The sequence below is a fragment of the Diachasmimorpha longicaudata genome, chromosome 3 (assembly GCF_034640455.1).
Source record: "Diachasmimorpha longicaudata isolate KC_UGA_2023 chromosome 3, iyDiaLong2, whole genome shotgun sequence".
Classification (NCBI taxonomy): domain Eukaryota; kingdom Metazoa; phylum Arthropoda; class Insecta; order Hymenoptera; family Braconidae; genus Diachasmimorpha; species Diachasmimorpha longicaudata.
This window is the reverse complement of record NC_087227.1, coordinates 4,514,379-4,536,129: the sequence shown is the minus strand read 5'-3', so window position 1 is coordinate 4,536,129 and position 21,751 is coordinate 4,514,379. Positions and strand designations below refer to the sequence as shown.

General features: G+C 34.8%; 2 protein-coding genes across 6 annotated transcripts in view; one reads left to right on the top strand and one right to left on the bottom strand.

Annotated features, from left to right (window-relative positions):
- Positions 1-180: 180 nt before the first annotated feature.
- LOC135159976 (huntingtin-interacting protein 1) lies at positions 181-13,956 on the top strand. Of its 5 annotated transcripts, XM_064116069.1 has the most exons (11): positions 181-434; positions 644-752; positions 3,276-3,466; positions 3,578-3,641; positions 4,130-4,824; positions 5,737-5,933; positions 6,289-6,433; positions 6,940-7,027; positions 7,116-7,204; positions 8,454-9,326; positions 9,994-13,956. In XM_064116069.1, the coding sequence occupies exons 3-11, from the start codon at positions 3,422-3,424 to the stop codon at positions 10,675-10,677; spliced, it is 2,880 nt and encodes a 959-aa protein (XP_063972139.1). In that variant the 5' UTR covers positions 181-434; positions 644-752; positions 3,276-3,421; the 3' UTR covers positions 10,678-13,956. The 5 variants fall into 5 exon arrangements, with proteins under 5 accessions (XP_063972139.1, XP_063972136.1, XP_063972137.1 ...); XM_064116066.1 differs by lacking the exon at positions 3,276-3,466; XM_064116067.1 differs by having other exon boundaries at positions 181-752.
- The window catches only part of LOC135159980 (uncharacterized), a 34,844-nt gene continuing 26,348 nt past the window's right edge, over positions 13,256-21,751 (bottom strand). The window contains exon 8 of the mRNA XM_064116080.1: positions 13,256-21,208. Coding sequence (XP_063972150.1) covers positions 20,796-21,208 — 413 coding nt within the window. The 3' untranslated portion in view covers positions 13,256-20,795. The remainder of the gene's footprint in view (positions 21,209-21,751) is intronic.

Here is a 21,751-nt window from a genome sequence, read left to right as displayed (position 1 = left end):
ACACGTTGAAAAATAATAAATTAATAAGAAATAAAAAAACGGATTCTCAAACGATGCAGATACTTTCCCAAATATTCCCAAATGATTCCCTAACGATTGCAGTGGCCTGAGTTTAATAATCAATTTTTGGTCTGGCATGTTGACCAACCGAAATATAATTATTATCTCGATAAAGTGAGATACATCGGAACTGGCCTATTCCGGTGTCCCGCCAACACATATTAATTCGTCGTCCCTACGTAGTACTCATCAGTTCATTCACACATTTCATCCTTCAACGAATTCGTGTGTCTGATGATCATTCGGTGGCTATCGGACCAGTTGTACCTTGTTATCGGCTCATGTGGGTGGGTCTGGAGTACTTCTGAATCATTTTTGAGGACTTTAGAATCGGAAAAAAACGTGGAACATCCGCTGATCAGCAGAAACATTTGGTGAATAAATCAGTTCAATACTCGAATTTGGTTAAAGTCCAATATCGAGTTGTGAAGTTATTTCGGGCGTTTGTTTTTGTTTGGAGTGTTGTCGAGGACTCGGGAAAGAGGGTCGATTCTTGGGAGGGGGTTATTGGCTCCCGTGGGGATGTCAGGAATATTGTTGACAATTGGATAATTTATTTTGAGCTTTTTCACGGATGTTAAAGGTGATTTGAGGGATTGTGAGGGGACATGGCCTCGATATCACTCCCGAGGGTTCTGCAGCAGAGGAAGACATCTCTGGACCTTCAACGTGAGCACTTTGAGAAATTTCAGGTGAGATTTTGGAGATATTTCGTCATGTTTGGACATCTGTCACTGTCGATTTGGCTTTTAAGGTATTTTTTGCTGTGCGAGAGTCGATTTATTGAGGTATCGAGAGAAGGACATGAGGCCCCATTTGGAAGGTTTTTTAGGGTGTGAGGGTGATGATTGAGGGGACCACAGGGGTCAGACAGGTCCGGAAGTGATATGAAAAATTCGATCAGGGAATATGGCATAATGACATTGACATTTGTGGATTTCGCAGGATTTTTGACAGTGAAGTTCTCGTGAAAAATGGCGATATCTAGAAAAAATCAAATTCAATGAATCTGACATGAAAATATTCGAAAGTGACAGTTCTGAAGTTTTTTTATGAAATATATAACACTAATAAATAGGCTAAATGGTGCACTAAAGCCACATTTGCGAGGAGAAATCAACGTGGAATAATTATCTCTAGAATATTGTCTATTAAAAAACGAAAAATGTCGCTGTTGGAGCTCAACCGAATTTTATTGTTCTATTATTTGATTTTCATTTCTTCTACACGTGAACAACACATACACCGATGTGCAATAAAATTTTGGCAAACTGTAGTGTACACATGAGTGATCAACTAAAAAAACAGCTGAGAAAGTCACGATTTTTTAATTAAAAAATCTTGTAATAAGTAAATCAATTATTATTTACATGAGAAAATACCCTTTTGGAAGTTTTGTGTCCCAAACTGGGATTTTCGGGTATTAAAAGTGATGTTATAAATACATTACGTTAAGTTATAATTACAGTTATGCTAAACAATCTGATTATCATACTGTATATGACCTTGAGGATAAAACTTTCTATATTTTCCAAATTTTCTGAATTTGAGATGATTTTTTTAGAGGAAATCATTTAGAACGACTTCAAACATCAACAATGGCGATTTAATCATCACTTAAGACCCTTTGTTTAACAATAATCTTGTAGTTTAACATACCGACGGTAGTGACTTGCGGTTAGAGTGCTAGACTTGTATAGAATGGATTTGGGTTCGATTCCTGGTGACGGTCGTCAAAATTTGTAGCATTTTTACCTCGTCCTTTGGCGAATATGGTACAGGGGCTTCCGAAGTGAGAAAGGGGCACATCGTGAAGACCCCAAAGGGCTTATACGAATAGAAAAACATCTAGTTTAACATAATTTTCATGTCCGGAAGTGCATATGCCTCACTGGGAAGTCATTAGTTAGAACCAATTGGGTAGAAAATACGATTCTCAATATTTCTTTCTGCTAATATTTATGAAATTGTATGAAAAATTCTATATTTTTCACAAAAAAACTTTTGTTTAGTGGACCTTCGTTTGGTTTTTGTTTTATTTTGATTTAGAGTTCAGAGCTTTCGCTGATAGGATAAATGTAAATACCAGATATTTCGCTATTTAGTATTTAGTTATGCACTCAATACTAAATTTTCGAATACTTAATACTTAGAGACGTGTTCGAGTATTTTCTGATTCATTGTTTCTTTGTTCGAATTAAACGAGATGTCTCTTTTTCAATATTATTAATATTTTTGGAAATGCCAGGGATGAACGTAAACAGTAGAATTTTGAAAGAGTATACTCAACATTCGATAAATTATTCATTAAATTTTATACGCCATTATCATCATCAGCATCCGTGGATTATCATTAAATTATTTAGTTTGCAATATTCCAACAGAATGTATCAATTTACAAAATAAAAATTCAAGACTACAAATTTACAATTGTGATTGACTTTTACTCGATCTCATTAAATGCTCTGAAACGATTATCAATTCTAAATTGATGATTAAGAACATCTTGAATTTTAACGACTCATTATTCTATTAAAGGTCAATCAGTGGCTGATTGAGTCATTTTTAAGTAGAAATTATCAAACAAATCCATAAGTCCACATTTCACCTGCTAATTCTAAAAATTAATAAGTTTAATTTTTTTTGTTGTTAAAAATATTCAACACCAGGTATTTGGATACAAAGCATCAAGTATAATGAATATCCAGTATTTACTACTCTTCAAGTACATAATCATGTCCATATTGACTATTTTCATCAATTATAAATACTAAATACTGATACCTCTAATATATAAACTCGTATTTAAATAAAATTCTACTCAAATATCCCCAACACTACACATAACGTCCCATTACAATCTTCATTCTGCACTAACACCCACGTAAACCTTTTTCTACCTTTGTGAAGATCAATTATCATTATCTATACAAAATATAAACAATTGCCTGAAGCCCTTCAGACAATGGCCAGTTCTACTCGCAGGAACTTGCAACAAATTCTTCTAAAAATCAAAATAAATATTTATGATAATTAACATTCTGTACTTCTTCCTCCCCGTTACTCAACCATAAAATGATCTCCTCCGACTCATATTTCACCTGATTATCCGGCTAATTAATGCATGAATTATACCCCAAGTGATGTCATGTTTCCAGTAATTCGCATGTGGATCTAACAGCCGACTAACAATGACCTGTTGAATTTTCAAACAGATCTAAAACCTCACCACGACTTGGATGACCAATCTCTATCGATTCCACGATTGATTGGTTCGACTGCAAATTTCTATGAGACTAACGTAATTGTTGAAGATTTGTATTGTCCTTGGGAAATATTGGGGTATTTATAGCCACTAACCATGAACAGTGTTCCACCGGCCTCCGGTAAAATGCTCCAACAACAGGTGAGATGTTATTTTCATTTTATTTTATAGAGTGGTTAATTTTTTTCTAAATTGTTACTGTTATTCATGTCATTGGAAATTTAATGGGGTTTTTCATTGGCTTTGTTTCAGAGCATTGCCATCTCCAAGGCTGTCAATCCCACTGAGACACCCGTTAAGGAGAAACATGTGCGCAGTATCCTTTTTCTGACAAGGAAGTACATTTTTTATTAGCGAAGCAATAAAAACAATAAAACCTTTTATCGGAATTGTTCGATCAATATCGAAATTTTCCAGCTCTGACACCGTAACCAGTCGAGAAGTCCGGGCGCGCTTTCACGTGCGATTACCTTCGATTCGACTGTTATAATGAAAAAAATGTTCATTCATTTTTTGTTGGTAATTTCATAAGGAATAATTTTGTATTCAGGTGTTTCTCTCTATTGTCAATTTTTATCGAGATATGAAAGAAAAATGGTAAAATCGTGGGTTCCAATTATTTAAACAATACTTCCGGGGTGACTTTGAGGGGCGGAAATTTTCGTCTTTCTCTCCCTTAACATCGATATAAGCGACAGAAATAGAGAAATCTTTTGAAATAATTTTCCAACTCAAAAGACCCCTGACGCCCTGGACTGTACCTCTAAAACTATCAGAAAAATCCTTAACAAACCCATCAATCAGGCGCCATAATCGGGACATACCAAGAGAAAAGTGGTACTGTATTCTGGACATTTGTCCTGCGTCAGCCCCTGCAGGAGAACCGAATCGTCGCATGGAAATTCTGTCATGTTCTTCACAAAGTCCTGAGGGAGGGCCATCCCCGGGTGATTCCAGACTCCCAGCGTCACAAGAAGAGGCTCGAGGACCTTGGGAAGTTGTGGCAACATCTACGAGAGGGCTATGGCAAACTCATCCACCTGTACATTCGTCTGTTGATCACAAAACTAGAATTTCATAATCGAAATCCAGGGCTACCTGGGAATCTCCAAGTGACGACAGAAGAGTTGGAGGCGATCGGTGAAAACGACATCAACATTTACTTCCAGATGTCCGTGGAGATGTTCGATTATATGGACGATATACTGAGCCTCCAGAGAGCAGTCTTTGGCTCCCTCGACCTGTCAAGATCAAATTCAATGACTCCATGTGGACAGTGTCGACTAGCACCACTGATACCTTGCATTCAGGATGCCTCACAGCTCTACGATTACTGTGTAAAAATTCTCTTCAAACTTCATGGGGCTCTACCTGCTGATACGTTGCTGGGACACAGGGATAGATTCTCCAAGCAGTTCCACGAGCTCAAGACTTTTTATAATACTATTAAACACATGCAGTACTTTAAGCATCTCATCACCATACCTGGATTGCCCGAGGTAAAATATTTATCCGTACAAATTAATTTACAGGTGTGGAAATCAATTTCTTCGGAATCGAAGAGAATTAGAATTAGAGAGAAAAAAAATTCGGCCGTAATTCAGACGGGAGTCCAACCCGGGTTTCCCTGTGCCGCACCGGGGACTCTTACGATTGAGCTACCGGATACCACAGATATTCACGTTCAAATGCGACAGAAGTGCCGCCTCACTTCCTTCAGGCATCAAATCATTCGATAAGAATTAGAATTATAGAGAACAAAAACTAGTGGGGAATAAAATGTTCAACATTTCCTGGTGGAAGTGGACGTGAGGTATTCTCCATGTCACGTCGACAAGTTGACTTTTACCTGATTTCCAAAATCTGAGGGCAATTCCTTTGGTATCATCGCGTAAGAAAAACGATCTCCGCCATTTGTTGTGATTTTTTAAATAATTAGATGGAAATATATACCGGATAAAGGCAGGAGACCCTGAAGTTATATTTACATTTTAAATCATTGATTAAATCAACGTATCATTATATTATCATATGATATAATGATATGTTTTTCAAATAATTTAAATATTATATTATATGCATATATGTTATATAGTATATAGTATATATACAAGGAATAAGTCAGTAGAGGAAATATACGTCGAATATCCTATTTAACGTGATATATCTTTTGTGTACATAATATATATCTTATATATTATAAATTCGATAGAAATATTAGAAGCTATAGAAAATGTTTCTATTTGCGCCCGATCATTAACTTTTTTTTTAAATGTGTGATTTAATTTAAAAAATAATGACGAGTGAACAAGCGGTCAATGGGTGATCAATCTAGGGTTAATAAATATTGATAAAAAGTTTTTATTTGGAATGTATTGTACTCTATTAATTGATCCATTCTTCTATTACAGAATCCACCAAACTTTTTGATACAATCAGAATTAAGGACCTACGTTACACCAGTCGTTGTTCTACCTCAGGAAGATCCAATTGATAATGAAAGTACTGTTGACAGTCTTATTGATACATCAGATACAACGTCCATAACTGGAGATCAGTTTGACTCGGCTGGAAATGGAACTATTTCTCCAGAGAGTCGTCACGAAAGGTATAAACATTAATTTTTTTATAATTCAATCGAATAACAATAATAAAGGCAATAAAAACAGGTGTTATCGCTTTTGTTTGGGTTTATAATTGTCGTCTCTATTTGCCAATAAATTAGCAATCTTTCTTCCAAATGGAGATTGTCTTTGAACTGGAAAAAGAGCAATTACTTCCATTGAGATTGTTGTCATGTGGATTGATTTTTCGACATTTTCTAATAACATTTAGTTACGAATAGAGAGATGATTATCTTTAAAAATTTAGCCAGGATATGTTTGGGTTCTCGTCTCACTCCTAAGATTAATTTTTTTCTTTTTCACACTTCGGTAAAGGTGATTCTGACGTTTTTTTTCTAGAGAGCATTATTATGCACAAGAAGCAATGATCGAAGAGCACGAGAGACAGAGAGAAGAATTACAGTTCTTAATTCGCGAACATCAGAGGCTGGTTGAGGATATGAAGCAACATATGAGAAAAGTAGATCCCGAAATTGCTCTTAAGGTAAGTAGATAAATTTCTAAATATAATTGAAAGCAGTTTATTAATTCCATGAAATTTAATAAAAGCAAACCTGATCAGAAATCATTTTCTGAATTAAATTGACGAGGTGAAAATTGATGATTTCCAAACAATTGAAATTATTAATTATTTTTACAATTTTTTAGCCGTTACAATTTCAGAGTTTCAATTTTTTTTTTGAGTTTCATTTGTTGTTGTTGAATTAAAAAATATAATGAAAATCATGTAAACACAGAAATCTCAAATTTCAGTGAAAAGTTGTCAATTTAAATTGGATTTTTTGATTTGTTTCATGAGAACAAATCTAATTTCGATTAAACGTGTTTGAATTTAATTTGAAATCATTTTTTCTGTATTTTGATTAAAAATAAATTTGAAACAATTAGGATATCAGTCCCATCGAGTCGTTCGAAAAAATCTTTAACAAAAGTTCACGACTAGTAATTTTATTGTTATCAATGTTATTTATGAATAGCATTCAATTTCAGGACCAGGAATTGATGAAACAACGACACCTCAATGATGCGTTAGGCAAACAAAGTGCTGAGTTAATTCTGAAAGTTAATGAACTAGAAGGTAAAATCAATTCAATACACAATTTTGCGATTGAATTTTGAGTCAGACAGATAATTGATTCCATGCCAATTTACAAAATGTTTCACAGAAAAAAATCGTTTACTGGATGAGAAGTTTCAAAAGCTGAAGGAAGTTTATTCCAAACTTCGTGAAGAACATATCAATTTGATACGAAAGGTGAGACGTTATTGATTCTACTATCAGCTTAAGATTAGATAATAACCTTTGATAGATATCTATATTACAAAACATCGCGACCGATGATAAAACGCAAAACATCATTCTTTTTCATAACTGACTTTGTTTTTCTCCTCGTAAACTAGAAATTTGCCGAACTCCACATTATTATGAGCATAAGTAATATCGATATTTTCAATTTTTATAAATACTTACTTAATTTAAAAATATACTATTGTTCGAGGAAAAACTTTTTAAAGAAATAAATAATAAATTCTTACTGTTTTGTACATTTTTGTTTGAAAAACGAGTTTTTCGATTTGAAAGTATTGTTCTTCGCTTTTACAAAAATGGGAGATTGCTTTTTGAATATTATTATTACTTTTAGAAATGTCAGTGATAATAATAAACTGTCGAATTTTTTGTTGTCTACGGGAACACAAGTGTTCCTGTTGAACGTGTATACTCGACAAATGGCAAATTAGTCATTAAAGTTTATACGTTATTATCATCAACAGCACCTGTAGGTTATCAGTAAATTATTAAGTCGACAATATCCCAACTGAATGTATCAATTTACCAAATTAAAAACAAAGACTACAAATTTATAATTGTGATTACATTTCAGTCGATTTCATGAATTGCTCTGAAACGATCGTCAATTCTAAATTGATGATTAAGAACATCTTGAATTTTAAAGACTCATTACTTTACTAATAAAGGTCTAGTAGTGGCTGATTGAGTCATTTCTAACTAGAAATTACCGTACAAATCCATAAGTCCAAACTTCATTAGTTAATTCCAAAAACGAATAAGTTTAATTTTTTTTCTTGTTGAAAATACTTAACACCAGGTATTTGGATACAAAATAATTTCTGATCCAGAACTATTTCAAGTAGCAAACAAGCTGTCAATATTTACTGTTTTCATATATTATAAATACTAAATACTGAAATGTTTATTACTTAAACAAGTATTCAACTAAAATTGATTGATCTTGATTTTATTTAATAAATCAATAAATTTATTTATTTATTTCTTAATAAATAAATATTTATTAAATAAATAAATATTTATAAATAAATTTATTTATTTATTAAATAAAATCAAGATCAATCAATTTTATTTATTATTATTATTATTATTATTATTATTATTATTATTATTATTATTATTTTATAAATAAATAAATTTTTTATTAAATAAAATTAAGAGAATGAATAACATTAATCCCTATTGTATTCCGTAGAAAGCAGAAGTGGATAAACTCCTGGGATCCACGCGTCTCTCCTTGGAGCAGTCGGATCGTCGAGCCCAGGAAGTGAACCTGCGCCTGGAGGAACTTCTCCAGGGTCAAGCGACGGCCTCTCAGGAAGCAGAACGAGTTGCCCAAGCTCGCTCTGAACTCGTGGAGGTCCAAACCCAGTTTGACCAGCTGAAGAACGAGAACATCGCCCTCCTAGCGAAGATTGATTTCATCTCCTCAGAGAAATCCGTAGCTGAGGGTGACCTCCATGATCTTCTGTCACAGAAGGAGGAACTTGATACAAGAATAGCTGAGCTCAATGCAGACCTTGAGAAGACAAGAATTCAATCTAAGAAAGATTCAGACTCGTCTCTAATCGAGTTGATCTTGAATTCCATTTCGTCAGCGGAGCAACTCCTGGTGACGGCCTCCATTACTATCGAGAGTCCCTCCATTGCGGCCTTGACGTGCACTCCGGACTACCTGGAAACCCAGAAACATCCAGCCTTGCAAGCCCTCTCAGATCTGGATAAGAGCTACAAGATTTATCAGGAAAAATTGACAGATGGAAAACAACTGATCAAAGCCTCTATGAATTCTGCTTATCATCTCTCTCTGTACCTCATCCACGCTAAATCCACGTCCAACACCTCCACCGACATCACGATGGATGATAAATTAACTGAAGAATGTAAAAAACTGTCGACAGCTTCGATTTCACTTCTTCAAATGATCAAGAACAAGTCGGAAGCGACTGAGGATCAGTTCAATGTGATCAGGGATCAACTGGACGTTATCTCCGGACTAGCTAGTGGCCTTGCTAAGGCTCGGGGGGATGTGGAGAGGATCGGCGATATGGTGGAGAGCGAATTGCAGGTGAGACCGTCGAATGTGACCTCTAATATTATTTTTTTCTTAATTATTACTACTTTTTTGTCAACATTCGCGTTTACATTTTGATTATTTTATTTACATGTGTAGAGCCGACGTGAGTAGAATCGTATTTTAATGAGATTATTTTGTAGGGAGAAACGATTATTTTGAAAAACACAAATTGTTATATTCGATGTGAGGTCATTACTGAGGGCATACGAATTCATTTTTCGAAAAAACATTTTGCTGAGTAAATAATGAGATTGAAAATTTTACTGCGATGGTAAATCATATGGTCACTTGAATGGAAATGAAATTCTGACGTCGATGAATTACTGATTCAAAGTACAGTTTTGACTTTCCCTTGAGCTATATTTCCTTAACTCAAGCAAATCTTGATTTTTGAATCGTAAAATTTGAATTTCATGTTTTATTTTATCGATCTGCTATTTTTGACCTGAGAATGAAAATTAATCTTATGCCTATAAATCGTTTAATAATCATTTAACATTCATTTATAATTTTTGATAGATTTTTTCTTACAGTTCTTATTGAAAAAAATCAAATCCTAAGGGCTCCACTATTTTTATCACAACGTTAGACCTCTTTTCCAATTGGGTTCTCCCCTATCGTCAAATCATCGTTTATAAATCCGCTATTTTAATTCAAGGGAATGGACAAAGCCATAGAGGAAGCCGCAGCAAAAATCCAGGAGATGTTGAGTAAATCTCGAGCTGGTGACTCTGGACTAAAACTGGAAGTGAACGAAAAAATTCTGGACTCCTGTACTGAGCTGATGTCGTGTATCAGAAAGTTGGTGAAAAAGTCTAGACTCCTGCAGACTGAGATCGTTGCTCAGGGAAAGGGAACGGCCTCTGCCAAAGAATTTTACAAACGAAATCACCAGTGGTCTGAGGGCTTGATTTCCGCTGCTAAAGCTATTGGTATGGGCGCCAAGTTTCTTCTGGAAGCGGCTGACAAGGTCGTTGGTGGTGATGGGAAGTTTGAGCAGTTGGTGGTGGCATCGCAGGGAATTGCTGCCTCTACTGCACAGCTGGTGGTGGCTAGCAGAGTCAAAGCTGAAAGGAACTCGACAAATCTTGGGGGATTGACTCAGGCCAGTAGAGAAGTGACTCAGGCCACTGCTGGAGTTGTGGCAACAGCTAAGAGCTGCAGTCAAATGGTAGAGGAGAGCGAGGATCTGGATATGGCGGGGCTGAATCTTCATCAGGCCAAACGATTGGAGATGGAGGCGCAGGTGAGAGTGCTGGAGCTCGAGCAAGCACTGGAGACAGAGCGACTCAAACTCGCTGCCTTGAGGAGGAGACATTATCAGTTGGCTGGGGATATGTAAAGGTTGGGTTATTAAAGAGTGGGTTCATGTTATGATATGGGAAAAAGAGGAAAACGAAGGGGAGATGGAGATGTGGAAGATAATTTTGTTGAAAAAATGCTATCGATTTTCTGGTGAAAATTCTGTCAGGTTTTCGAAGGGAAATTCTGTTGAGTAAATATTTCACAGGGAAAGCAATAGATTTTGATTTTATTATACGGCTATATTGTGAGTTGGTAAACTAGGGTGCGCTGATTTTTGTTCCAAAAGTTTGGCTTTCGCTCATCCACTCATTGATGAGACCTAAGTTAATAGAAAAGCGAATTTTTGCGGAAAATGCGCTCATCTCAGTTTATCAATTAGAGAATTTATCCTAATGAGATGTTATTGAAAAAAAAGAGAAGTAAAGTCGATTCGAGCCATTTTACAATTTTTCTACTGAATAATTCAGTACCAAAGTGGTAAAATGAGGTAAATTGATTTATCTCTGAGTCCAGTTTTGGAGCGATATCTCCGAATCTAAGCGAGATAGCGAAATTTTTGTCATAACATTTGTTGCAACTCTCAATTGTCTCCCGAAAAAAGGGTATGATGAAAATGTTGTTACCTCCCCTAGATTGCGAGATACTCATCAAAAACTGGTCAAGAGTCAGAAGTGACTTATTTCGCTACTGAATTCATGTGGAGAAATTTGAGCAGAAAACGTCTCAATAAAAAAAGTGGTATAATAAGATTAACTTCTATTGATTTTTTCTGTCAAATAGTTTCGCCAAGATATTAGTAGATTTTTTCTCCTGCCCAGTGATCAGTAAAAAATCTTCTGATATTTCTGAAAATGCGGAGATACATTTCATATTAACACATAAATCCAGGGAAAATGTACATTTGATTTAAATAACATTCAACTCAAAGTTGTGTTATTTAAACCAAATCAGTGGGACTCGAATGATTATAATGAACATTTATTTGATATTATTCAATTCGGAATTGATGTTTCTGTGGGTTTAATTGTGTGATTATTGAGCAAATGAATTCCGAGGAAAATGTAAAAATTTGTTATGGAGAATTTTGAGAGCCGCAAAGAATTTTTTTTGTAAAATTGAGAGAACGATTTGTGAAATCATCAGGTATTCGATGATTACCAGGAAACAAATGGATTATTTACAAAAAATGATATAGCAATGGCCTTTTGCCTGAAATGTTTTTTTTCTCCAATAATTTAACGAACGATTGTTTTGTAAAATCACTCATTCAAATGATATCTCAGTAGCAGAGTGTCAGAACTTTTGAAGTTTAATTTAGCTTTCACTTGAATGGTCGATGATTATCATTAAATACAGGATAAATAATCTAATTGTCGTTATTACCTTTTTCGGAGAAGTGATCAATTGTGAAAGTTGACTTCAGCTGTCTTACCTCTTCGCTACTGATTTGCAATTGAATGGATCATTAAATTCACATGAATAATTCCATTATGGCCAGCTCAATACATCGACGAAAGCCAAAGATCTTCTTCGATTATTGAAACAGTTGTTTATCATTTATATCGATATTTTTTTTCTATAAGCATGAAATTGTTGGCGGATCCATTAAACAAAAAATGTGCGGAACCAAATTTTCACCAAAAGTATTTGAATTTAGCCTCAAAAATTGAAGATGATTTTTGTAATTTTCTAGATTTCTTTTGTATTTAAATTACTGTAAAATTGTCCATGATCATCAATCAGGATGAAGATAAGGATTATCAAAAATTGTCTAAGAATTTTTCTATGAAAATATGAAAATTACTCTCTTCATTTATTTACGTTAATTAAAAAACGTCTGGAAGCTCGTAGTAATCTAAAGATAAAGTATTACTTTAACAAACTAAAACTAATTTATTCACTAATCGATCATGATTTTGTAGTGAAATGATAAAACGTAATGAGTCATGTTTTTTTAACACAGGAATATCTCGAAAACTGTTGAGTTCAAAAGATAAATGGCAAGGCCTATTAAGTACCAAGAAAAATATCGAGAAAATTCGATATTCTCTTTTAGAATAAAACAGAAACGTGATGAGGATAGATTCCTAACTACGTAATTCTCTCAGAAATGATTAAGTTTAGAGAAAATATTGGACCAATTTGTTGGAAACAAAATTGCCGTCACAAAAGTCTTCTGAGATTCCGATTTTGGTCTATTACAATTTATCATTTCGATATTGAATCAATTTGTAAGAAAAAAAAAACCACGAAAATCAACAAAAAATGTAGTCTATCGAATGATTATTAATCGTAGAAAATTCTCTAATTTTTTACTCTAGATTTCATATTTATTGTATTTACCAGTGATTAATTCCTCTTTTGCTAATTACCATTATTACTATTATTTTTAATTACTGTAGAGAATCAAATTTACCTGTAAAGTCTTGTTATTGATTAATAATATAAGAAGTTTTCATTGATTGAAAAAAACAATGAAAAATAATTCAATTACCCCCTCCTCTCTACCGATTAATATTATGACCATGAAAACATGAAATCGACTAAAGAAAGTGTTTTTCTTAATTCTTAATCGATAAAGATAAATACGGAAAGCACATTGAAAACAACAGCGGTAATTTGTCTTTTTTTTTCGTTTATTCTTCAGAACATCATTTTCACAATTTTACACTTGAAATCAAAATTAAATTTTCTTCATATCATTAATTGTACGGACAAGTTACACATGAAATATCAATTCTCAACGTCACATAGATGAACAACAAAAACTATTTACCTTAGGCGAGTTATTTTTTTTTAATTAAAAAAAAATATAGTTTTATCTTTCATTTTACTTAATATATAATATTCAACTCGTACTTCATTAAAGTTTACCTTGAAAAGAGATACTTGGGAATTTCTGAGGCGACTGATCGATTGGAATATTATATTTTAGTAGCGAAGCAATGAAACAGGTCAAATTGATTTTGACTATTGCCTCTTGATCGATGAATATCTCAAAATGCAGAAGAGACGGAAAATCTTTTGTTACGACTTTTTTGTAGACACAACTGGGAGGTAAAAAAGGTGATAACGAAAATTTTGGTAACTCCCTTAGATTTGTCAATATTTCGGGTAAATGCTGTTAGGTTTCATGAAGTCTGTGAAAGCGACTTGAACGATTTTATCGCTTCGCTACCCATTTTTCTTGTCGATTTAAAAAAAATCGATTTCTCAATTTTCCTTTCTCTTTTCAATGATTTCTCCCAACCACAGATTTTCTGTAAGAACACCTATTTACATTCTTCGTGTTGAGTTTTATTTTTTGCATCAGTAATTTCATTACTTTGTTTTGCCCGTACGCAATAAATATCTCACTTAAATGTATCCCTCACAATACAATTTCTATTTTAAAAGAGTCCTATCAACAGTACACATCCTCATCGACAATATAATTTTTAAGAAAAACAGAAAAAAAATACTGCTCAAGAGACAAAATATTTGTTGCCTCTACCACTTCCATACCCCCTCCCCTACTCCTTCTCCCATAAGTTCCTCAAGTATTTATACATTATTTACATCCCCAAAATAATAATTTATTGACAACTCGATCAGTTAATTGATCGAGTTCACAAACGAAAATAGAAATTATTCTAAATTTCTTGAAGGAAAGACCGAAGTGAATATTGAGTCCTTAGATTTTGGAAAAATTATAAAGCCTCGGTACGTTGGGGTTGCAGAAATTGAAAGGGAAAAAAGCTCCAGAGAATTTCACGTTTCGTGGAAAATTTTAAAAAATGTCTCGATCCATCGATCGACTTGAAAATTCAGTACCGAAGTAGTAAATAGCATAAGTTGACTTATCTCTGAGTCTAGTTTTCGAGCGATATCTCCGAATCTGAAAGAGATAGCAAAATTTTTGTCATAACAATTATTGTAGCTCTCGATTCGCTTCACAAAAAAGTTTCAATGAAAATTTTGCTATTTTTCCTAGATCTCGAGATATTCATCGAAACCTTGTCAACAATCCGAAGTCACTTATCTCCTTTTAGCACTTCGCTACGGAATTAACCCCACAGAGTTGATATCTACGCAAATAAAATTAAGTATAAATATTTTAAAAACATGATTACCTTTCAAAATCAAATAAAGTCAACAAATATTTAGTTTCAATGAATAAAAACGATTTTTTTGAAAAATGTTTGAGAAAATAAAACACCAGTTTTATTCACGTACAGATCAACTGGGTGATCTTGACTCCTTGAAAATCCCCTCAGCTACTTAACCAACCCCCGAAAATTCCGAGTATAATTTTGACAAAATGCAGATTTTCAAAATTCATTGGTCTTCCTCTCACAAATTTTTTTCCCATTTTAAAAAATTTCTGTTGAATAACGGAATGACAGAATAAATTCCCAGCAAATCGAGAAAGAAAAAAAAATTCACAATCGTCCCCCCCAGTCTAAGGAACAATTATTTCGTTGAATTCTTCTAAAACTCCCCCATGAAATGGACTACGAAGAATAATCTACTTCAGCGATTTTTCGTTTCTTGTATAATAGACTCCGAAAAATTGAGAGGGAGAAATTCTTGGTCCGATGAATTAATAGCGAGGTAATTGGAGGCTGTCAATTACTCGTCAATCATCGAGTAATTATAATTTCAAGGTCATCTTGACCTCTGATTCATCTTCTTGATTAGTCGAGATCGGCCCATTGCCATGAATGTTTATTTCCTCATGAGCTAATTTCAGTAGATGACATCGACTAAACAATCGTTGAATATTGCTATATCTACGAAGAAAAGAAGTTTAGACTAAATTTAGCTTTTCCCCTGATAACTTCCTGACGATCATAATTACTGGAAGAAATTAAATGGTTTGAATAATCAATAGTAATTAATAATCAATATTACACCAGAATTCATTGAACTTCTCTTGTCGGTAATTTTGTTACCCACAAGAGCTTTTTTTTCTTTTTCTTCTTTTTTTTCTAATTTTTTAATCCCTTTGCTTCCCAAAGTATTTAAATAAATCACAGTGAATTATATTGATGTATCAATAACAACCAAATTTCAGGAGATAATTCATCTAAATTATCTCATTACTATGAATTTAGAATAGAGTTAGTAAATAATATGAGGATATATAGATCGCACGGCCAAATTATGTGGGAATTATTGGTTATATTTTTACTAAATACATATTCTGTTTCAAAATTCGCCCCAAGTTGCCAAATTATCATTCGATTATGATGGCCTGCACTGAGAGAACGAGAAATTTGCGAACAACTGGCGACGAACATTCTGCTTGAACAAAAAAATTAGAATTTACAGAATATTTTAAAAATGTCAAAAAAAACTCTAGATCACGTTTTCATAAAAATACACTAAAATACAACTAATATTGTTCTCTGCACAAGTACGAATATGTTATTTTCAGTTCGCTGTCCGAAAAAGTGACTTTAAGTGACCATAGGACTTACCATCACAGGAAAATTTTCAACCCCATCATTATCTAGGGGGAAAAGTTTATTTTTGGAAAAACCAATTCTTATGTCCTCAAAAATGCCTAACAATTTTTATTTCCCAAAATAATCAGTTCACCTCACAAAATAATTGGATTGGCAATTTTACTCTGATGGTAAGTTCCATGGCCACTTAAGGTAGTTTACGCGAGACAGTCTCTGTAAAAAGTTTATCCGGTGTAAAATGGCGAAGATTGAAGCACAATATTTTGCGAGTACATAGTTTCGCTCGATTGATTGCATTGTTTATCGACAGCTAAACTATAACTATGTATTTTTCATTGTAATTATTCTCAATTACGTAAATTTATGAACTCTGTAAATCTTCCTCGCAAACAAAACGATCAATCGATTTAATTTTTGTGCTGTACTCAGTGATCCAACTTCTACCCCAAACGATTTTTAATTGAAAAACTATCGAGTCGTTGATTTACAAAAATTCTAATCCGCGACGCAACATTTGAACACGTGAAAAGATTTTGAAAATTTCTATCGCAAATTTAGCTCGAATAATCTCAAATAGAGAGTGATCGTTATGCAGCTACTTTTTTTCATTGTTTACCATAATAATTTAACCAAATTCTGTCCAGTAAATATTTTACATGACAATAACCTTAATTTGGCATATTTTCGATGAAGTAATGGAGAAATATCTTACATTCTGTGATTATAACTTGACATAATGACGAATGACAAGTTACTCGTCATTATGTCAAGTTATAAAATATTTAATAAGTCAACTAAGTGAGGTTAGAATTTCGGTTTTCACCCTCGAATGGCATAATCGGAGATTATAGGGGCATAATAGCATATTGCGCTTCTAGGGAGTAAAGTATTTTAGGACTCATGTGAGTTTATGAAGCGAGAATTGGCATTGGACCTTCCACGACCTCGAAAAAGTGAAAATCCCTACGAAAAAATATTGTTCACGGTCTAGGAATACCCTAGGGATTTTTACTCGTGTCGTATTTTCTAACCCATCTGAGTTTATTGCCGTGGGAGTCGAGTATTTACTCCTGTGATAATACACTCACTTTAAGGACTAGACAGTGCGACCTAACTGCGCGAAGAAAGTCCCTAGACGACGAACGTAACGTTTTGTAACTGCTGCTATGTTCAACCCGTGTCTAAAAGTACCTTTTCGTTCACTAGTAAACGAAAAGACTTTTCATTAAAAAAAATGAAAGTGAAAAATAGCCCAGTTCGCCACTCACTGAAGGTAACATCACTGAGAAAAACTATAGTGTGGAACAAAATAGTTATATAACGTTCCACATCTTGTGACGTCAGAGGAAATTCTTGGATTGGATTTTGGATTAGGTAGGAATGGTACCAGGATTATTTTTGATATAATTTTACAAGAAAATTTTACTTAAAAAATGGTGAATCCAAATCGGAATTCGAAACCGAGGCCAGAACTCCGGGGGCATTTTTATAAAAAATGTACTATTTTGTCACTGCTGTTACGTTCCGCCCGTGTGGAAAAGGACCTTTATGTTGACGTGTAATCGAAGCGCGAAAATGAATAGTATATTTTGAGACGAATGCCCTAGGGATTTTTGGTCGTGTGACACCACTCGGCTGAATATCCCTAGGGTATTAGTCATGATCAATATTTTTCTGTAGTGATTTTCACTTTTTCAAGTTCAGGGGTGGGTCAATACCAATTCCCAGACAAGGAAAAGTGAAAATCCCTAGGGAAAACACTGCGGTTTACGATATATAGTATTTTATTCACGGATTTCACTTTTCATTTACAAGTTTTACTTTCTGGTCACGACTTGGGGTTCCTCCAACTGTCAACATGACAGTGTCAGCAGTTTGGATCAGCCAATGTTGGCATTCCTGTAACTATATTCGTGGCAGCGAACAACGGGCCGATCAGGTTATCCTTATCCGATTCACTGGAAAGAGATTAGTCGAGTGGCGCCATTAGTTTGTAAATTGATCGCAACGCGTCTCAACTCCCCTGCCATCCAGTCGCCATTATGTGTTCGAATTCCCTATTTTCACGAGTCAATAATCGAAGTATTTTACGGACTAAATATGTACATTCCGTAATTATAAATAAGATGAAATTTCATTGAACAACCTGACGATTTAACTAGAAAGATCGAGGAAAGTCCTATTGCCAATTGAAGTGATCGAAACGTTCAGTACGACATACGGAGCCACCACCTAGTGTCCAAGTATACGAGAAGAAGAATTCAGCTGAAATTACCCAACTGTTTGGTCATTGTATTTTGTTTTACCCGTAACCATTAATTCACCGCATCGCTCAGTAAAATTAGTAGATTGTTCAATAAAAATTATTCACCCATTCGAAAAAAATTGTTTGACTGTTAGACAATTTTCCTCAAACAGGTAGATAAGTTTTACCAACACTGAGAAGACAAATTTCTTCTGTCAACAATGACAAATAAGAAATAACAATACAAACTATAAGAAAATGTACTTCATTTAGTTTTCAATTAACAAGTCTCATGGAAATAGTTTTGTAAATTAACTGCTGGCAAGTAAATATAATTGGCAAATTTTTTTTTCTCGATGAAGCAGTTTACATATTCTACTGAGCGGTCTGGTAAATTTCCCTGAACGCCAGGTAATTTTTGCTGAATTTATATCCTTGTGGTAAGAGGTTTCTCCAAAAAATTTTCTCTATATACACACCTGCTATACTGTTTCGGATGAAACAATATTTTATAAAAATTTAATTTTCTGTAAGTAGTATAGCATTTCGGATTTTAAAAAATTACCCCCCCACCCCTCACGTACCAGCATTCGCCGAGGACCAAGGAAAACCTCTTCCAGAGGGGAAAACCTTTGGTCTGGCACAGTTGTCTCTTCTTATGAGATTTTCTACTTAACATCAGAGTAAAATTTTCAATTCCATTATATTTTAAGGTGGAATATTTATTTTTCGAAAAACCATTCTCATACCCTCAATAAGGATTTCACACAGATCCTAATAATTTGTGATTTCGAAAATAGTCATTTCCCTCTGCAAAATAATTGGATTGAAATTTTTACTCTGATGGTAAGTTGTATGTGTATTTACAATGAAACCGAGAAATGAGAGACGTCCGAAAATTGGTGCAGCAGCCGGGAATCGAACCCGGGATTCCCGCCTCACCGATCTGAAGATCTAACTAGACGTGGATTGCCGTCGATAAACGATCTTTTAGATAAATTTTTGATGGATCTAAGGTATCTTTTTACCTAGTTTCTAACAAAATGACATTTCGCACTTGCATAAGAGGGTTCCCTTCACGTAATTAATTGCATCCTCGCATACCCGGAAGGAAAATTTCGTCATAAATTACCGGGTTATATGGTAATCTTGTCGTGTGGTGGCAATTCTCGGGAATTTACCGTACCGATCAGTAAAATTTGTCGGGCTCTTAGTCAAAATGATGTGATTGTTGGACAAATTTTCTTAAAACGAGTATGTGAACTTTGCCAAGCACTCGACGAATTTTACTGATTCTATTGACATTTTTAACTGATTTTACTGATGAATTTTACTGATTCTACTGACGCAATTTTACTGGTATGGTAATTTTTCCGGAAATGACCAAAACACAATACAATTACTAAACGATTGGGTAATTTTTAATGAATGTTTTTCCCTGAAGATGAGGATGGGTTCCACCTCATGTGCTCAATATTTTTCTGAGCAAATTTATCTGTAGCAGCCCAAAGACGAGCGATAAAACGCTCCAAGTCGATTTAGCCCTCCCTTCAGTCTCCAAAGAATATCTCCAAATCTAAGGGAGGCAATGAAATTTGTCGTAATTCACTCCTTTCCAGATTTAATTAAAGACTTTAAAAAAAAGTAATGACGCAAAATTATGTTGTCTTCTTTAGAATAAGCTATTCGCACAAAACCAGAAAACTAAAATCGGCATAAATTTGTTCACTTGTAAATATTCTGTGCCAAACACCATTTGTCTGAGGAATTCGCTTTGTTTTCTCTCAGTGCACCCAAATAATCTGTGCCTTACAATTTCGGTTCTCTGACGAATTAATATTGATTTTTAATTTTGTTATGTGTTAGATACCTGAGTAATAAATTCTGGAAAAAATGTCTGTTATTTAAAAGTATTGAAAAATTTAAAGACTGTTTTTTTATAATTTTCTAATTCAGTAATGAGGCAGTAGAACCATGCAAATCAATTTTCATTACGGTTCTGTTTGCAAAGAAGATCTCGGAATCGAAGGCAGATAGCAAAATATTCGTCATAACATTTTTTATAAAACGAATTGATCTTGGATTCCAAGATATTTCTGAAAATCTCGGCTGGAAGCTGAGCCAACTCGAACTTTTTCACTGCCTCATCGCTGATTCATCGAGCTCAGTACAGCGATTCAAACGAAAACGTCAACAATCAGGTGACCAGTCTAGGATCACAGAGGTTCTGACTTTTTCTTCACAATGATTGACATGAAGCCTCGAGATACATTCAAAAGTCAACAATTAATTGAATACTGTCGAGCTACTCGAATAATCATCAAATCCCTGGTGAAAATTCAGGAATTTTTCAGATGGAATAAAAAAAAAATTATGTTGTCCAAGAGTTCTCAAAATCCCTCGACTCAATTCCTTCTCCCTCTCACTCTTTCCCTCACTTGGGAGAAATTATCCGGGAACTTATCCCTCGGCGAGAATTTCTCCCAACAATTTCCTGAGACTGTCCAATCCAGTCAAAAACCCACAATCAGGCCCCTGATGTACTTTACTACCTCCTCCCCCCACATTATGTCCAAAAGTCGTATGAGCAAAGTCAATGATTCTCACATCAACGGTGGGATCCTCCTGCAGATCGACCTTAACATCCCCCTTCACTCTGGGTCTCTTGTTCGAGCTCTTCAGGTCATCCTTGCTGTCCTCATCCTCGCAATATCTCAGTCTTCCCCTATTTCTGGTGCGTTTTAACGTGCATTTACCACCGATATCCAGATCAGATGATAAATCATCAGAGTTTGTTATTGTGTGCTGGCCAACGCAGCAATATTCGTCTCCAGATCCACTGGATGATGACGACGATGATGATGAAACATTACCTGAATGAAATATTTTAGTTAAATTTTATCTATCATTATTATTTGAAGGACATTGGGAATTCGCCTGGAGAATCATCACTTTCTGCATTAATTCATCATCGCATACAGACATAATTAACCTCACTACGTAATTATGAGAAAACCCTTTGAAGTTATGGCTTTCGGAATCCACGTTCGGGGAGCACTCCAAGGTCGACCCCAGCGTCTCCTCGACCCTTCCTCAGGAGGGAATGTTTTGAAGCTAATTCTCATTCACACCACCAACCAGGACAGAGTTACTTTGGAAAGATGACCAGGTCCCTGGCCCAAAATCCCGTCTCCGACAACGGGGGCTGGTTGGTCCCATTCATACTCGCACTCTTCGACGAGGTCGCCATTTCCGATGGCCGCGTAAATACGTACACACTTCAGCCAACACATAATTAAACTTTGGAGTCCTACATCCGAAAAAATCACGTCAGTGACGTTGATCTAACAGTCGTTCCAGTTCCAGACGTGGTAGCAACGACCTCCATTAGTTTCTCTTGCTATTTCCACGTCTGG